Genomic DNA, 20,077 nt, shown 5'->3' with positions numbered 1-20,077 from the left:
GCCAAAAATACTGCAAAATGAAAAATACTGGGTAGAGTTGGGTAAAGTTGCCACTGCTCTGGCTCTCTGAGCTGTGGAGGTGGCCTTGAGGTGAGCCCAGGTCCCAGGGCAGAGCAGGTGAGCTGCCCTGCCAGAGCCAGCTGCTCCATCCTTAGTTCAGACACACATTGTGCATCTGAGTCACTGGTATTTCCAGTTAAATCTTCAGGTGTGCAAGCTGAGGACAAAGCCAAATGTATTTATAGAACTTCCTGGCATTTGGGCATCTTTTGTTATTTCCATGCATTTTTTGTGTGAATTATTGTGATGTCTTCTTAAGTTCCAGAGGAAAGATTGAACTCACCTGGCCACTTAGTTTTCCTCAAGCCAAGAAAAGAAAATATTATCAGGTAAAAGATCAGCAGAGTCCTCTTGACTTAATTCTTTTTCAAATGACATAGGGAAGGACTTATATAGACCTTAGTTAAGTCCTCTTGACCTTTTACAGAAGTCCTAGAGGCACGTGATGGCTTGGACACCCCAGGGGATAAGTTACTGTGGCTGACAAGACCTGCTAGCTAATCAGATTGATATTTATATCCCAAAGGAATGTGCATGGTGCTTTAGACAATATGAAAGGTTTAGTGCCATACTAAGTAAATCCTCTCAGCTTGCACATATTTTAGTGAAATGAATTTTTGAATGTATAAATGAAAAAAATACATATAGTTTTAATTGTTTAATGATAGCTAGGAATGGACATCTTAGAAGTAGACTTTGACTTTTAAGGGCCCAATCCTGATATGAATTATCCATGAAACACTACTCCTGCAGTTGCCCTAGTAGTCTTCAAAACATACTAATACTGATACATTTGTAATGGATATTTCTGATATACAAGTACAAGCTCAAAGACAAAACTTCAGCCCAAGTTACTTTTAATAAGTTGTTATATAAGCTTTGGTAGCTATAAAAGTCTCATCTTGACAGCATTTGCTCAGCAGTAATTAATTGCATGGTGCACATTTTAAAATCATCCTAGTAACTGTGTCCATTTACAAAATGAAGGTTGGCAGTTGCTCAGCAGGACACAGGAGAGTGGATCAGTTATGGCCAGGAGGGAAACAGAGCAGTGAAATCAGTGATATTTGCTTCTTCCTTGCTGCACTCAAAAGACAAACTTCTGTAAGGTCTCAAACAGCAGCCCAGCTCAAACTGCAGCTTTTCTTTTATTGGATATTAATAGAAACCCCCAGTCAGTTATCTAATGAAATTTATTGGAACTTAATGGACTTGAGAATAGTTGAAATTGGCCAGTGGTGTAAAAAGCCATTGGGAGAACATTTCACACTGACACACACATAAACATGGCTGGAGTGTTGCTTAGGTTTAAGTAACATTTGAGTGATGAGAACATTTAAAACAAAGCCTATCCTCTAATCATTATAATATATAAAACTGCTGTCTTTGAAAAATTAGGTACATGAAAATAAATGCAAAACCTCATCTATCTCAGTTCCCCTTGATTTCTTCCAGAGAGGAATTTTTAAGAGAAACACTGACTATGTTAATTCTAAACCCATGCTGTGTGGTAAATTGCAAATTGTGAAAACTAAATTTTCTGGATGATATAAGACCAACTGGACAAGTTACTTTTAAAGACATTTTATCCTGAACAGGTGGAAATATAAATTAAATTATTCCATCTTTCCATTGGGAATCTAGCTCTGCCTATGGGTTGGGTACCTAAGAAATAATCAAGAGCATGGCCTGGGATCAGAGAAAATCTGATAATCGTATGGGAATTAGTGATCATTCAAGTAAACGTTTTGAGGAGCCCACACTGAGATTACAAAGCATTTATAGCAGAGAGTTTTGCAGTATCTCTGTGGCAAACCAGCGCTCGCCCGAAGGTGGCACCAAAGACAGGCAAGTCCAGCTGTGACAGCTCTGCAGAACTCCGGGTGAGGGAAAACCGAGGACCAGGATGACAGCAGGATAACAGGAGGGTGTTCATCAGAGGGGGAGAGAGGAAGGAACAGGTGTTTAAAAGAAAAAAAATCTCGCCTAGCAAATCACTTGGAAGAACAGGAATATAAACAGATTAGACTGAAAAATCTGAGATAATTCCTGAGGACTTTGCTTTCATGATGATTTAGAAGAACAGGTTACTTCATCTGCCTAACAAAATCAGAGTTTACTGTATTTATTTTTATGTTGGCTAAATGTTACAGTCCATTATGGACATCATTAAAAATATAAAATAAATTTGTTCTGGAAGCCTGGGAGTTAAAGCAGGAAGTCAATGTCTAGAAAATACAGCTGATCAATATGTCATTGTGATGGAACTGATGTGATTCCATTTGGGTCAAATATTTGCATATTCTACTTGGACAGAAGTTCCCCTTTGAATTTAGGGTCAATAATTTGTAACTGCAGAGAAAGGCATTGTCCAAGGGTATCTTATTTTTCTATTGTAAATGGAGTGGTGATCTCTTTTTCTCTACTGAAGCTTGATATATAAAACTGATTTTCTTGTTTACACGAGTGTAGGACATGCTGACAAATGAATCAAAAGTTCTGGAGTAGCCATATCTCAGCTGCTGATGTGCTATATAGATCTTTGCTGCAGAAAGTGTACCAGAAAGGCCAGACCAATATAATGGTATCTTTCTGTGCTTATGATTAAAACTAATGGGGAAATAAGGTTTTATAAAATGTTAATGTTTAACACTTTAGGTCATGCTCCCCCGTATCCTCTTATTAAAATGTTTTGTAATATGTGAAAAATTGAGCATGGAAATGTTAGGTACGTGTCTGTTCAGGGATTTAATCAAGATGTGTCTATTTCAGTAACTCATTCCAGGAAATTAATCCAGCCTTGGCCCCCTCTGCCCACACTGTTTGTGTGAAGAGTTCCAGGCACCTCTGATGATGCTGCATCAAAGATTTTCCACATGGGCTGGCTGCTAACTCAAAGAAGAAACTGTACCAGTCTGTGTGTGCAATGAATGTTCTGACATCCCCTTGCCCTTTCTGTGCTCTCTACTTGTTAGAAGATGACTGAGATTTCAAGCAGTTGGAGAGCTGAAATTGAATCTCAAGTTTACAAATGGCTTTTGGATTGGGATTTCCAAAGGAACATGAAGTTAGGGGGCAGCCAGCTTCCACTAAACACCAGGAGGTTTTGTCTCACGCGTGGTTCTGCTCCTCTTTCAGGGCAACTCAAAATTTTGGTTTAAGGGAGATGGTGAATTCAGTGGCTGGAGCACTAGGGTGGGTTTGGGATTGTGACCCTGGCCCTCTGTATCCTTTTTCCAGGAGCTCATGTAGGACTGTAGATTTCTTTGTGTTTTGTTCCTGCTTAAAGGGATCATAGTACATCTTTATTTCATAAGAAGTATAGGGAGGATTAGAGATTAAACTCCTCCCACAGGGTGAGCAAGGGACTGAAGTGTCAGAGAACTCGCAGTCCTAGTGTTCAGATGTAGCACTCACAATTTGGGTTGCTCTTTAATTGTCTTAAGGGAAGGTAAAACACACAAACCATGCCTCCTTCATGCTGGGAACTATGAAGCAGTTTTATACTGAGTATTATAGTGAGTAGGATGGTCTTACTCTGAACCTGAGAGCAGGTGATCAATGTGAAAATACCAGGGGCTATTGGATTCTTTCTGATTTGATGTAGCATAAACAATTTCTAACAGAATTTTAGTTTTTAACTGTATAGTCAGCAGTGTTTTATTTGTTCGATTCATTCATAGCAGCTTGATGCAGAGGATTTAATCCTTACTTATCAGATTGCCCAGGGAGGTTATAGAACCTCTATCCCTGACAATACTCAAACTCATCTTAGTCCTTCCATCCCTCCCTTCTGAGGGAGTGATTGGACCACCAGAGACCTCCAGAGGACCTTTCTATCAGGAATTACTCACTGGTTCTGTACCTTAATTATGGTAACATTGTGATACCAACCATGTGCCTCTTTGGTACTTCAGTTGATATTCACTGAATTAGACATCCTGCAATTGAAGTTTTTCTCTAGCATGATTGCATTGTCAAATTCAGAGAACACTCCATGATGTTCCATAAAAAACTGAAAGCTGCCACTGACTTAAGTTAATTAAAATGAACCTTGCCAGAAAACGTCACATTTTTTGAATTTGTTTCCTTTAGTTGAAAAATGCTCTTTTCTAATTTGGTTAAAATGTGGATCCTAAAGCCAACAGAAACCTTAATAGAGAGTAGGTGGTATTTTTGCTGAAGCCTATGGGCTTTTTTTTTTAATTGAGGACTTCTTGGATTTTTATTATAATTCCTTTAAATGAAATGGCTGGATGATTTTAATGAGATTTAAAACACATCTTCTTTCCACTATTTAAGAAGAACAGATTTTCTTATAAGCATAGGTGAAGTTGCAGCACACAAAAGTATTTCCTGATTCTTGAAAGTGTTTCATTCCCCTGTGGCAGCACAAGGCAGTGATGTGCAGTTGTTCAGCATCTCTGAAATACAGGATGGGCCACTGTGCAGTCTTGCATTTCTTGCATTCCACACGAGAGTCTCAGAGGTGCAAGGAATGCAGTGTCAGGTCTGTCACTTCTGGTACTGTGTGTGCCATCTGCTCGTGAGCCAGTGAAGGATAGTTTAGTGATCAGCAGTGTGAAGAGCCAATGTATATATTACATCTGGGTATTGCTGCACATCTAGGTTGCCCTAGGTTTTTTCTTCAACAGGGAAATAATTAAGGTAAAAGGAGCCAGTCTCATCATTATGCAAAATATTTCAGTGCTGCAATTAAGAGCAGCTTTAATTTAAGCCCAGATTTAACATCAAAGGCAGTGGGGATAGAATTAGGATTTATATTCATTATAATTCTGCCAAGGCTTCAGTGAGTCTGATTGCTAGAATTCCTCTTTTGCATTAGGCATCTTAAATCGGTCGACCGGCTCTCTTACATGCCTGGGAATGAGGGAGCTGTGCTTGCCTCACATAATCATCTTGCAATTCATGAAAATGCCAACACTGGCTGTTACATAAAAGTTCCAAAGGCTTTGTTTCTGCTCTTCTTCAAAACAGCTGCCAAATCATAATTATCATTCCGTTTTAGTGAAGAGTAATAAAAGTACAGTCTGCTTGTGAGCTGGAGACACAGCATGGGACATGGGGAAGGAAACAGCTAAATCAGGGTGGGGAAATTTCTGACACACTCAGCCAGAGATGCACAACATCTACTCAGCCTGCTGATATCTGCATTTAGCCATGAATATTATTTACTTTGTCCATTAATGAAGACAATGCTATAATCAACTCTAAATCCTCTAAGACACATCTCAAAGGGAAGATGAGTTCTTAGTTTTCAGACTGAAGAAAACTGCTGATATTATGGAACATATAGAAAATAATTCATATCATAAATGAAAGACTTGAGTAATGGCCATTATTTAACAATGTAAGAGCTTTAAGGTAATCCAACAGCAAGATTGGCTGTAGTTTCATCTGTAGAAAACACAGAAATTCACAGATGAGGCAAATATTATTGTTTTGTACATGTTAAGAGACAATAAGCAACAGGCTCATGATTCATGGAAAAACCTCCAGGCCTGTGGCCCAGGTTGTCAGGGAACCATGACTTGTGGCAGTGTCAGAGTAGGATTAGACCCTTCTCCTCTATCTCACAGCTGCCTTAGATTTCATGAAAGATAAATCTTCTTAAGGGAGACACACATTTTAGGCCATAAACACGTTCTGGCGATACGATTACGCTGTGGTCTGCTACTTTATTTTGGAAAATTACCCATGAAATAATTCTGTGCTTTGAGCTAGGTGTGAACTCCTCTGAAATGTCTTAATTTTTTTCTCATATTCTCAGGGTTGGGACTTAATATGAATTATTTTTAGCTATCTTTTCAGCATTGCTTTTCCTCAAGTATCAGAGAATTAATCAGAGCTAAACCTCAATTAAATCAGTACAATTAAGCCTGAGAAGATATGATATGGTTTAAGAGCATCAAAACTGTGTCTGGTGAGTCAGCATGCTCAAGTATGAGGATGAAGAACCTAAACAAAATTTTTAAAAGCAGCTTTTTCTCCCAAGGGTCTTTTTGTTTAGCTGATTTTTTAATTGTCTTCTCCCCTCTCCCAGCCACAATTTCAACATTATCAGTGGTGGAAAATCACAAAGTGCCTTCTTCTTTACAATGGAAATGTAACAATGCCATGTGACCAAAACATTGCAAGGTTTCTCAGCAATCAGGTGTGTGAACTTCATGTGTGGGGAACTGTTAATGCCTGAAACAATATAAAAATGTACAAACACATGCTGAGTGCGAAGTGCTTGCTGGACGAGGTAATTGGCAGAGTCAGTCCAAGGCTGCCTTTGGTCTAATGCTGTTTATGCCTTCACCAGAGACTGGAATTCTGTCAAGGAAGAAAGTGAAAAAAGCAGGGAATGAAACTCGTTGAAAGTAGTTTTTTGACATCTTTAAAAAGATAGATAAAAATGACTAAAACTCCTAGGCATGGAGGGCTCCCAAAGTTATTATAACACTGCACAAACTACTGCTAAACTGAGATAGATTCTGGGGGCGTAACAGATTTTTCACTCCTTAAAAAGAGTAAGTGCAGAGAGGAGGAGTGTGTCTGTAAATTTGTATTTGTGGGAAATCCTGACTTAAAGGTAAACTATCTTTACCCCATTACAAACTCTGATAATAGCCAAGGAAGAAGAGCCTGTAGCTCTCAGTGAGAGGAGTTTTTTTGTTTTGTTATTCCAAATAAAAAATATCTGTAGTAACCTCCCAGTAACCTCCCAGAATGGGAGGTTCAATGGTTAAGGGCCAAGATCTGCAAAATACAATGCCCTATTTGGGGCTCATGAACAGAAGCTGCTAAAGCTGCTGCTAAAGCAAATTCCTCCAAGAGTGGATCTCTCTCTCCTCCCAAATCTGGCTAAGATTAGCACGTGTGTCTGTTGGAGTTATTGCCACCTGTCCTAGTTCAGCTGAGACAGCCCTGTTTTCAGTGACTTCATCTCTAATACATGATGCATAATGTCCTATTTTTCTGTGCTGCAGTTTCTAAAAGAAATATCCTGACTAGTTCACATCATCCCTGGGAGGTTTTCTTCAGGAATTTGATTGAGTTTCTCAAAGGACTGCCCAGTGAAATGTGCACTTATCAGACAATTTTCCAGTACAGAATCCTGTGCTGCACTGCTGCAGTTGCAACCTTGAGAAACAATGCCAGTCATATTTTACATTAGTGAATTAAGCACCCAAAAAGAGAAATGGCCAGAAGTGCAGAACATCCACTGCTGAAATAGAAATTCTGAGACATTCAGGTGTTCTGAATCTTTTAAGAATCTGACACATTGAGTCTATGGATCAGAAACGCTGCAGGATTAACCCCAAAGCTATCATTGATTGGAAGACCAGACTCTACACTGGGCCTAAATATTCTATTTCTGCAACAGAGATCAAATGGGAATAAAGCTATGAAAATAAAAGAGTATTTGCTCATACAAAAATTGTGTCAGAAAGTATCAGGCCAAAGTACTTGTGGTATTCTTCGTGCCCCAGTTTAAATGCAGCCAGAAATGTGTGCATTTTAAACCACAAAGTTTATCAATTTTCCAGTCTTACCTTCTACTCCAATTTTGCCATCACCGTCAGTGTCTCCTGCAGCCAGAAAAGCCTTGGTCTCTGCCGAGGTGAGGGCTCTGGCGTTTGAGGAGAAATTCTTCAGGAACAGCCTGAAATATAACAGGGGGCTGTGCTTGAGTTTTGTTCTCTGAAATGTCCCATAAGGTAATGTCTGCTCTTATTATCTGAGGGAATCCACACAGATTCAAGGAAAGACAAGGATTTGTGTTTTATTTTTAAAATAACATTGAGAGTTTCTTCAAGGCCCCTGGCAAGTTCTAAGGTTTTTTGTTGTTTAAAGAAATAGAGCAGCTGAACAGTACTTACTGCAGCTCTTCTTCTTCAATGAAACCACTCTTGTCCTGATCAAGGATTCCAAAAACTTTCTTTATCTGATCAGGAGTTTTGCTGGATAAACCAACCATGGAGAAGAAAGACTTGTAGTTGAAGGAATCATCAGCTGGAAGAAACAGAAGTTGTTAAATATTCTCCTTTGAAGTTGCTACTACTGTGTGTATTCCTTGTGAATATGTATGTCTTTTTTTAAGCATCAGCCTGCTCTCTTTCTCTTGTTCCCTAGTGTCGCAAAAGAGCAGATACAGTGGATAATAATTTCCCTTTTTAATCACTCTATGCCTGTGGTCATGTTTCCTTTCAGCCAGTTTGAAGTTTTCTGCTACAATGCACATTCTGCTATATTAGGATTTATGCAATGTGTCACATGCAATTAATAATAAATATTGAGAAGGTGCTGCTGTGACTTACAAATAACTCCTGTAATTCTTCATTAATTTTCACAGAGTCCTTACTTAGGTGAAGAATTTGATAGAAGAGTAAATAATTCACAGACAAACCAGATCTTTGAGTATTTGGAAAGTTGGCTTGATCTTACTGAGCAGCTCTTAAGAGAAGTGAGACTGATAATTGCTTCACAAATGACACTCTCATTCTGCTAGCTGAGGCTTTTTCTGAAATTTTGAAGGACAAGGCCAACTTTAAATTTAAGTCTTTAACAGGTTTAGACACTGACAGCTTAGTGTTAAGCCATCCCTAACTGAAATGGTGGTCATTTAATTGCTGTTCACCACTTGTGAGACCTTTTGGATTTAAGGAACTATACGGTAATGTAGCTTAGAAAGAGATCTCACAGGGAAGGAATCTGAGGGGAAAATGATAGGCATGTCATCTTAAGACATAAAAATGATATGCATCTTCTGTCTGCAGAGCGACCATTCCTTACCCTGGCAGCTGGAGAGAGCAGATTCAATATCTTTAGCAGAGAGGATGTCAGTGATGGCCATTGTTGAACTGTAAAATAAATTAAATGTGAGCTACTTAGTCATTAAAATGACTTCTCTCCTACTTTCATGGCTCTATTTGAAGTTCTGCAATGACAGTGTGTGATAGGGGAGACATTATTCATCTGATGGCAAGTGGAGCGCGCTGTAGCAGATGTCTGGAGCAGGTGCTTCCACTGAAAGCTGGGAATGAGGGAGGAATTCTGCACGCGGGAGCGTGGGGCTTCGGGAGGATCTGCTGCCTCTGCTGCGCCGGGACAGCGCATCCAGGGTGTCCAGCACCACACAACTTCATGACTTCTGTGTGGGTTTTCCTGGAGGTGGATTATTACTCAGTAAAACCCAGAGTGTATTTACAGCATACATAAGAGATAGGGCTGGTATGTCCCATAGAACTGTATCTGGAGTAAGTGTAATTGGAGTGTGAAAAATCTAGTGTTATTATCAATAGATGTAGTGACCTTCACAAAAATTAAAATATTAGTGTAGAATTAGTAATAGTAATTTTACTCATGTAAATTTGGAGGTTAAGTCCCTCTACTGTTTAGTTGCAATGATAAATGTGTCTTGCTGGGCTACTGCATCACTAAAATTCTACATTTCATGAGAGCTTTTTAAAAAAGTTTTTGTCAGTATTTCTGAGGTCCTTTTCTTTTTGCATTCCATATAAGTTATAATAAACCATATTTTTGCCCAGATTTTGGCATTTCAGTAGATTGTTGTCTTTAGAACAGAAGTATCATGACTTAATATTCATTCTTAGTAGAGTGGAGGAGGTGTTTTCTTCTGACACAGCAGCATTTCATTTGAGAAAATACTCTGTCCCATTCAGCCACCAACAGCTGCAATAGTTTGCCAGTGCAATGTGTATCACTTAACAAAAGGCTAAAATGCCTGAATTTCTAATAAATTTTTAGTGCATTGTGCAGTTACAGTTTGGTAAACTGCACACACCAGTGGAGACAGGTTACAGTTTAAAACTTGCAATGTTACTTTTAATTCATGTTAGTGAAAGAAGGGGACTAAGGCATAGAAAAGTTATTCTTCAAAGCCAAAAGAGAATAGAAATATATTTTCATTAATCCCAGCAGCATCATTCCTCCTGTCTAAGCATGGACTGAGAAGGAATCAACTAGTGGTACCCATTTATATTCTGTGCACTGGTTTGAGATCCAAACACAGGTTTAAACTTTCTCTAAAATATGAAATGGCTACCCCTGTACCTGTTAGTTTGCAGCACAAGAAATTGTCAATCATTTTAATTCCTTTCTGAATATCTCTGAGACGGTTAAGAAAGTGATGGCACCCATTCCCACTGATGGCAATGGATCCTTCCCCAGCTTAGGCAGCTGGGTTGCTTTTCTTTTACTACTGAATTATTTTGTCCCCGTGGGTTCTTGTGCAAAATACTTCCCCCTCTCAGCATTAGGCAATATAACTTTGAGCTCATCTGCTCACCTAATTCTCGCTGCCGACAAGATTAAAAAGGGGAAGAGTTGAAGGAAAACCTAAAAATCTCAGCATTTTTGACAAGGGACATCGTTTCTGTCTTGTTCCATCCTATGATCCAAATGCTGATTCTATTCTATGTTAGCTTGTAAAGATACAACATCCTGGAAGCTGAGATAAGAATAGATACTTTAATTTTGCTTTTGTGTTTCTTTGAAAGAAGAAGATCTAATCAGCTTACCTTTGTGGTCTTCTTGACTGGGTAAGGAAGCAGTCGGGTTGGGAGGAAGGTACTTGCAGTGTGTCTCCAGCACAGCTGAGCATGCATATATATACTTTAAGTTGTATACCATATACAGATTTTAGATTTCAGCGTCACGAAGGGGGAATGGTGTCAAATGAACTTGCCTAACTAATCATCTTGCACTATTTTTATCTCAAGAGAATACATATGATATTTGCAAATGAAACGAGATAAGTGGCCAGATAGGCAAAAAGAACAGAGTCATGTCAAATTTCCTCTGATTTAAGCAGAAAACACCAGCTTCTTCATGTGATGTAGGGCAAGACAAAAGCCCCCACTATCTGATATGCTTGATCTGAAGAGTCAGATGAAATGAAGCACAATAACTTCTGAAGAAGTGTCTTTAATGACTGTTTAAAAGCAATAACTTGTTATCTTACCTGTAGACGCTCTGTGTGATAGTTTCATTGCTGGAGCACTAAACAAAAAGAAAAAAATTATAAGTATCCTTTTAACTGTTCAGGTATTGTTTGCATAGCAAACCAATCAGGGGAAATAATAGCCATGTTATCTCCAGAATATCTGATCTGTTGTCATTTGGAAAAAAAAAAAACCACCACACAGTGAATTTGTTGCTATAGGAGGTAAAATAATATTATGTCAATCCATCAGAACAGTTGGTTGGGGGAGGGTATTTCATCTGCTCTGTTTCCAGAGAAAATCTTAGAATTCTGCAAGATTCTGACAACCTGTTTAGTTGCGTATGTATGAAGCAAAGGGGTTGTGATCTGCCCAGCTGTCTCTGAGACAAAAGTCTGTGAGCTCTACATGAAAGATCTTTGCTTTCAGAATAGAGAGGAAAATTTCAATAGCAACATCATCACTATAACAGTATCTGAAGAGTGTCTTTTCAGTTTTCAGCCTGTCTAGAATCCTTTTCAGAGAAGTGATTATTTTCTAGAATTGTTTGGCCAGTGCTGTTTCCCAGTGTTCCTCTGTGCTAGTTACGTTTTTCATGGATATTATCTGATCATCTCAGTTTTCTTCCACAAATGTTGTAGCCTAGCTGGGTGAGGAGCCTGTCAGCTTGGATCTCACTTGTGCCTTGAGGTAGCAGAACAGTGAAAGACAAGTCATATGGATGACAGCACAAGGTGTCATTATGGCCAGGATTAAGGGATGGCAAGGGATGACAGTGCAATTGGCATCACAGCTTGAGGTGGTGGTGCAGTAAGAGGTGGTGGTGTCTTAATGTCAGAGAGAGAATCAAGGCATCTTTTTTCCAAAGCATTTCCCTCTAAGATGGAAGACAGACCTAACCAGTCACTGAAGCCAGTCACTAATAAATCAGTGTGCCAGACAGAAAAGTGACAAATGGAGGGTACCTACTGGACCTTAGTGCATCCAGCACTGACAGCAGCTGATCAAATGGCAACAAAAGACCATTGCAAAAGATCCTGTCTGTGGAGGAGGTGCCATTTCATTTGAGGTATATAAACATAAAAAAAAAATACGGCTACAAGCTTTTTTTTCTTATTAAAAATTCTTCAAGTCTGTCCTCCACAGATAATTATTTTGCAGAGAAGATAATTCTTTTGTTGGTTAAGAATGGCTGTGGAAGATTTCAGCTTTCCCTGTTTTCTGAATGGGTTCTTGACCAGCTGGCGCTGAAAAATTTCAAGAAGAATTTGATGGAGAGATATTTAATGCTGGCTCTTCTTGTCACTGGTGACATCTGGTAGAAGGGTACAAATACCACTTTCCCCCTCAAACTCTTCTGAGAAATTACTTTTATTCTAAATGAGAAAAAATTCCTCTCCCTTTTACACACACCACCCTTTCCTCCCCCTCCAATTTGGAAAATTGTTTACATAGTGCCAACAACTGATGTGCAGTACGTAGGGTGTCCAACATAAAAACTGATGGCATGAAATGACCTAATGAAGCTAAGTTAAGAGGAAGGCCAAATTCTGCTGAAACTCTTGGACTGCAGGAATCTGCATGGGAATTTGGTCCCTGGTGTCTATTTCAGAGAATGCATTTGATTTTAGATGCAATGGCTTCTCATTTTGCCCAGAGCTAATTCCACATATGTTAACCCCTCGCCCCCACTCTTCCCTTTAAAAATAGCATTGATTGCTGTTATTTCTCTTAATGCCTGTGGGCTGTTGCCATTAGTTTGAACTTTATGTGAAGCACATAAGGATGCAGTCTTTAAAAGTGTGCTCTGTTTTCTGAGAGGCTTTGACAAGGTAATTTCTTTTGTGCCCTACGATTTTAAGGGTAAAGCATGCAGTCAAATGATTTATGGCTCTGGTCTGTTCAGCAGCATTCAGACTCCAGCAAGTTTTGGAGTCACTTTTGCAGTAAGATTGGAGGCACTAGAGATCCAGAACATGTGCACTGATGAAATGCATGGGGATCATGTAACTATTTACAACCAGCCTCCAACAACCATTTTCTTTTCAAGCCCTACATTAGAGATTGCATAAACATCTGTCTAGTCACTTTTGCTTTCTTAAATCAAATCCTGTTAGGAACTTTGCAGCTGCCATCCAGCTTCACAGGAGAACTGAGGAAGTATGAAAAAGTAAGGAAAAGATATTCCTTTCAGCCTGTCAGGCTGCCACTAAAAGCAGTTTTAAACCCTTGGGCTTGAGCATTTCTCTTTGCTCAAGGCTCTTCCTTCTGGAAGCATGGAGTTGTTTTATTCTTCCCATTTTTAACCTTAATTCTTTTAGCATCTGAAGCTGAAGATACCTTCCCAGGTTGAAAAGCTGTATTTTAGGTCGTCTTAAATTCTGTGATTGTTCTATAACTTATTCTTGTCATTCTTCTGTGAGTGCCAATATGAATTATGTGCAAGAGAACAACAAGAGTTGTGTGCCTGCTTTAATTTAAATAAGTGTGATTTAATGCCTCTTACATGCCTGAGATCATTTTCAGATGGATGAGATGAATGCCTCTGATAGGGGTATCCATGGTCACGAGTCAGGGAACAGGAATCACCTGACAAAATGTGTTTAACCTATTGTTAAATGGTTTGTGAGCAGTGAGAGTGGAATATTCATTCTACTTGTAATTTGCTTTGGGAATATATGAGATTAAAGAAGCTGTGTAGATGTAATTTAGTGTAATTATATTAATGCATCATGCTCCAGTCATTTGAGGAATGTAACTCCTGGAGAGATCTGGGAATATCCATGAGTGGTTTTAGGTTTTATTACTTAACCTACTATCGATAGACACCTCATAACTACTCCCCCCCCAGTAAAATACTGAATAAAGAAAAATGCTGGAAGGGTTGTTATGGGGAGGGAGGCTGTATGTGGGAAATACATCAAATAACATCTAGTTTATTCTTGCAAACTTGAATGAATCACAAAATTTAAGTAATGTATTTTTCACCAGCTATCATTCTAATGTCACATGGGTTCAACCTCTGAGGTAGATTTTCAGAGATACTAAAAATTTACAATGCAGCTTTTTAGTTCCTAGTGCCCTGTAAAATGTTAGTGTACAAAACTTTTTCAGTCATATTTTTCCTACATGCAGAAAACATAATTTTTAAGCCAAATAGATTGTTTACATAAATCAGACAATTTCTGGTCCTCCATATCTGAAATGGGAATTTCAATCCTGATTCCAACACTTGAAGGGAATATGGACCAGATGTAAATTCTATATAATTTCTGAAGCTGTAGTTCAAAACTTTTATTCCTGAATTTAACCTTTCCAGTTCACTTCCATTTGTGTTTCTTTCTAAAAGTGTTCATTCAGTGATGCAGAAAGAAAAAGGCCTTTTTTTTAAGAAAAAAATTCTCATAGACTGATTTCTGAGATGGTAGATTTTTGAGTTTGTTAAATCTGATACAATCATTCATAAATAGACAAGATACTTGAACTTCCAGATGACTCCATCCATAGGTTTAAATTACTTGCAGTAAGTGTCAGAAAATCTATAGAATCAATTTTCTTGCCCTAATTCTGAAGCAAAAAGCTTATTATTTTTGAAAGTGTCCAAATAGAAATGTCAATAACAAGGTGTGTGTAGGATTATCATGTTTTTTGAGTGGAAAATAAAATCAATTCTGCCAAGGTAATCTTTAGCTAAGCTGGAAGCAAAGAACATGTTGAAAACAGAACTTCTATTCAATATTTGATCTACCATATTCTGTTCTTGAGCTGTGTTCTTAAAATCCCGTGTGGTAAAATCCCTCCCCACCCTTGTTACAGGAGTTGTAACTTTACTCTGTGTGTTTACACTACGTAGCCTGGTGCAGTCCTGCTCCATGACTGTGGTTTATAAGCACTATAAATAATCTTCAGTTGCAGCAAGCTTTCAAATATAGATGTGTTTGAAATGAACTCAGATGTTTTTCAGCCTGTCTGTATGTTCTTGTATAGTCCTTATCCCAGTGTGTAAACAGCAGGTCCCACTATAAACAGAAACAGCTCCTTGGCTTGTGTAATTGCAGGAGCACCAAGCAAGAACTGGGTCATTATCTGTGCTTTGCTGATCTGGTATCCATACTGCTGAATAAAGCAGGGCCTTTGATTCTTTTGGCAGAGCTGCTTTTCAAGGAGGTATACATATGTGTATGTATATATATATTCCAAGGATACACGAGTTTCAAAAGCCCCAGATGCTGACTCTGAGAGATGTTTTCTGTGTGCACAAAGCCCAGATCCAATCTGACTTAAAGGTGCCCAGTGAGGTGTGACTTAATTCCCCTCTCCTCCATTTGCTGAGATTGGGAAATGGTCAGGACTTGTCCCAGCTCCTTCCAGCCTGGAGTGCTGGGCTTCTTTTCTATGCAAACTAGAGCATGATAAGGGGCTGGTGTGTGTTTGGGTGTTGTCCAAATGTGGAGTTCATGTCTCCAGGGCACAACACCCGGACCTAGGAACTCAGAAGCATTCCTTCACCCCTCATTAGACGTTGCCAACAACACTGACAATAATTAGAATGAGGACTACAGAAGCTGAATGAATATGGAAATTGGTACTAGAGACATAACAGCATCGGATATGAAAGCATCAAGTCTTTACAAACAAGAATCCATTGAGCATTTGAGAGCTAAGCCTGGTTTAATCAAATGGTGCATCAATGAAGTGATTCCACTGTTCAAATATTTGAAGGATCAGTGGGATGAAAAGACAGAAGCAGGCATTGTTCTTCCTATACAGTGCTGCATTTGTGCTGTAGCTCCTGAGTGATATCAGTGTCCAGATAGTCCAGTGATTTCAGGCTTTATTGTGTAGCATAGGACAACCCAGACAGCAAATGCAAGTTCTTTTCCATTTATGAACAAGCCACATTATATTCACTGTGGATTTTATTGGCAAATTGCTGCAGTCAGGTGTAAAGTAAATTACTTCAAGTTTCTTGCCCTGAATGAAAAATTAAATGTATTGTATTCAAGTTATAAATTCACCTAACAGTCTTTCCTTGAATTGTAATGGCCTCCTTCATCTGAGCTGAATTATAGTAATGACTGCACCTTGCTAAAAAGGTTACATCTAAAAAGGAATTTTACTAAACAGGAAGCTTAATGAGAAAAAGGCTAGAAAAGGCCAGGTGAATCTCTAGAGCAGGAGGCCTGTTTCCTTTGGAACAGAAATTCAGCCTGGCTGTACCTGGTTCATTGTTGCAGCAGAAAATGCCCTTGAACTGCAGAGGAATTGAGCTTGAGCTCCTGCTCACACAGGAGGAGGTAAATGGGGAGGTGCTTGATGCACTTTTGATTCTCTGAGAGAACTCACAATTTTTGAAGTATTTCACTTATTATTTTATTTGACTTTTGCATTTGGATATACCATACAGCAACATCCATATTTAAAAATCCAGATGGTGAGAGCAGAAGGTGTCTTGCTGATTCCCAAATTCTCAGTCTTGGCTTGTCCCTTTCTGAGAAGAGGCAGATGAAAGCGGGTGATAAGGACAATAAATGCCTAAGTACTTTGCTGAATTTCAGAAGTAAGAACATTTTGCAAATGTATTCTGTGTCCTACACTATGCTGAGCTGGGCTGCACAATCTGTAGTTCTGGGCAAAATTTGTCACGTAGAATTTTTTCTGGAAAGTTAATTACTTCTGTGGCCAATGCGATGTTACTGAAATTTGATTCTTAAATGAAATGTGAAGCCTTTACTAAGAAATGCTCTAAAGCTGTTATCTCAGAATACCATGGCAAGGTAATTTCAGAATACCAGATCCCAGCTACTTCCTGAAAGTTGCAGCTATATAAAACCTTACTGAGCAGTGATGTTGAAAAATGCATGTTAATCAGTGCAGATCTTCCCCATCACCTAAGCCTGTAATTGATGGTGCCATCAACAGCAGAGACAGTCATTTAAATTATGAATGCTTCTGGTTATGAATGATGGAATTTTTTTGGCATAGGAATTAAAGAGTATGCATTATTAGAACTGGTAGAAGAATTCAAGTCATGCTTTGGAGAAAAGTACAACGTTAGGCATGGTTTAACATTCATGAATATTTGGTGAACAAGCAGATTTTTCTATTAAAGATGTAGGTATTACAAAATGGATAGAGAAGCATCCATTGAATAAGGTTTGAAAGTTGTTCTAAGCCTTGTGGAAACTGATGCATAAGTTAAATTAAAATCTCTATAAGCAGTTCTCTATAAAATCTCTAAAAGTCAGTGCTTTTATGGATGCAAGCGACTGAAATGATCAGCCTGGTCTTTGTCAATTTGTTCCATTTTGACAGAGGCAGTCCTGGGAGTTTCTGGGCAGTGACTCTGCTGGGTCTGAGGGACAGTGACTCAGTGTGACCCACTGCTCTGAGACATTTGCTTGGACATCTTCTATAATCAGAATTATATTTATTTGCAGAGTACATTTCTATTTAGACCCCAAGTATATGGACAGCTCAGTGTATTAACAAAAGGAAAACATGTAAACTTATCTTGTGCTGAAATGGCCAGCAGGTCATCCTCCAAGAGGAGGATTTCCTTTGAGTGAGTGGAATTGGATTTCACCCAGTTTTAAAACTAGAAGTATAAAAACCACAATCTGATAATCAGGCAGCACTTGTATCTTGGTGTCCTAATTCTGCCAGTTCTTTAGCAACCCTCTAGAGTTTTTCAAGGAAAACTGCGTAAACAACAACAATGGCAAAAATAGCAAGGCTGCTCTTACAGAAACAAACACAATTAGTAAAATGGAAAATAAAGATGCAATCTTTAGAGGTTAAAAAAATATCTATAAACCTCCTGGAGACTGCAGTCTATGGGTATCACCTGTGTAGGGATATTGCCAGAGAGGTGGGATTTGAGAGGACAGACCTGGGAATGAGGCCATGGTGCTTTGGTTTTTGTTAGCTGAGGTTCCCCAGGAAGCCCAGTTGAAGCCCATGGCTCAGGAAGGTCTCAGCTGTCCCTAGGCAGTGAGGAACCAGTGCTGCACAGCACGCTCAGCTGTGCCTCTGGGCAGGAAAACAGCCTGAAATTCAGCTTTCCCAAGAGAGCAAAACCTGTTTGGAGACACTGTCTCATGACTGGACAGAGCTTGAGATTTTTCTGGCTTATTTAAAATAATCTAGGTAAGCCCCACTGCAATAGAGCAGCCATTTGTTCCCCTGAGGGGATGTGACATTGTCCCAAGTGTGAGCAGTGCCTGTGGGTCAGTTCCTACAACAGATTTACAACCCTGCCACAAGCAGCAGGAGTAAGGCTGAGTATCCCATGCTTGCTTGGCATGACATGGCTTGATGTAAGAAATACAGAATGGAGCTAATATAGTTACTAAACTGTTTGTGTCCGGGGAATGCCAAGCACATGCGGAGCAGATGGAAGAGATTTAAAAACCACAGAATTATAGATGAGAAATGTTAACAATTAAAGCAACAAACGAGATTTCTCTGTAGTCTCTTTCCTGATTATTTTGAAGGGTGTTTAGGTGAAAAAAGCTTGACATACAAAAGCTATTGTTAACTCCATTTACAATCAAATTAATTCAACTCAAACAATACTTTTCAAAATGATCTTTTCCATTCACTACAGCTTAGCAAAGGAAAATCAATGTGTTTAACCACCACTTAATTTAGAACATTTTAAGTTGTCTGATGAATCTGATAATTCAGCTTGTCCTCTACTGTTTCAGCTACTAAGGAAATTCCAACTAAGGAACTGCTAGATCAGATATCCTGTGTCTCAGGTGACCCAAAATCCCCATGATGGTTTTAGCACCATTCTTAAGAGAACCATGCAGACTTAGTGAATAAGAGACTTGTTTACCTGAATATGGCAGAGCATTTAGTTTAAAGGATATTGGCATCAGTATTAGAAAACTCAGAATTAAAGGATGATGTATTGAATATTCTTTGTTTTTGCTGCTAGTAGTGCAATTCATTAATAACTATTCAGTAGAAAACAAAAGAAGCTTAAATAGATCCTTAAAAAATAGTTCCTTCTTCTTGGTGGGAAAGTCTCTCCACCAAAATCATGAAGTATATCTCTTTCTATGACCCTTAAATGCTTTTTTCCCCTAAATTCTAGTTTCTAAGGTTCATATGTGTTCCTCCCACTGTGCTCATAACTGAGCAAAGCTGAATAATCCTGCAGCAAGAACTTGTGCTTGTGCTGCTGCTCACAAGCCTTGCGGTGTGATCTTGGCACAAAAGCAACAGTACAAAATTGAAAAAGACCACGAATTTTACTCTAGCCCCAGGGTTTTCTAAAAGCACAGGCTCTCAGCCTAGTTTGTGTTAAGACTGTTTTTTCAGATCACTGACAGGGTGTAAAATTACAGACTGGTCAATGCAGATAAAGCTGACACATATTTTCAAGCACAGTGAGAGTTTAGGGCTATATTTAACAAAAACACTGAGTTCTGTGTTTGGGGAATACACTCAGCCTCCATACCCAAAAGAGTCCCCAGAATCCAAATTCTCTCTAGCTTCTGTTGATCACATCCCACACACTGGTTTCAAATTTTATCAGATTGTGCCTGTTTAGGGAAAGAGATATGTTTTTGAGGTAAATACATGGAAGATGGGTTTTTTAAATGCATCCAATTTTTAACTCTCAAGGACTTAGTGTCTTTTCTCTATAGTGCTGCTAAAAATGCAGCCTTGGGTTTCCTTTTCATGCAAGGGAAAACGTGCAGTCTTGACAAACTTGAGAGAAGGGACATATTTTCTGATGTTGCCTAGAGCACATCTGTGCACAGAGCTATTTCTACCTTTATCTCACAGCTGATAATGTTAGACTTCTAGAGTTAGGAAGGAGCTGCAGACCAAATGCTGAGTTTTACAAATCTGTCTGTAAATATCACAGTAGAACTCCTGGTACAGTGAAAAACCTGGGCAAAGTGACTCCTCTTAACACTGAAAATTAGGTTCCCTCCCCAAACAAATGCAGTGCCTGTATTTTATCAACTTCTAAATATTTGCAATTAATATTATAATGTCCATTTCTTTGAATCATATCTGACAGG

General features: G+C 38.9%; 1 protein-coding gene across 1 annotated transcript; it reads right to left on the bottom strand.

Moving 5' to 3' along the window:
* Window positions 1-3,732: 3,732 nt before the first annotated feature.
* LOC115908997 (parvalbumin, thymic) lies at window positions 3,733-10,685 on the bottom strand. Its single transcript, XM_030958003.1, has 5 exons — window positions 10,611-10,685; window positions 8,863-8,930; window positions 7,950-8,082; window positions 7,623-7,732; window positions 3,733-6,399 (listed from the first exon to the last, which is right to left on the bottom strand). The coding sequence occupies exons 2-5, from the start codon at window positions 8,921-8,923 to the stop codon at window positions 6,374-6,376; spliced, it is 330 nt and encodes a 109-aa protein (XP_030813863.1). The 5' UTR covers window positions 8,924-8,930; window positions 10,611-10,685; the 3' UTR covers window positions 3,733-6,373.
* Window positions 10,686-20,077: the final 9,392 nt, after the last annotated feature.

This window comes from Camarhynchus parvulus, chromosome 14, assembly GCF_901933205.1.
Source record: "Camarhynchus parvulus chromosome 14, STF_HiC, whole genome shotgun sequence".
NCBI lineage: Eukaryota > Metazoa > Chordata > Aves > Passeriformes > Thraupidae > Camarhynchus > Camarhynchus parvulus.
This window is presented reverse-complemented; position numbering and strand designations above follow the sequence as displayed.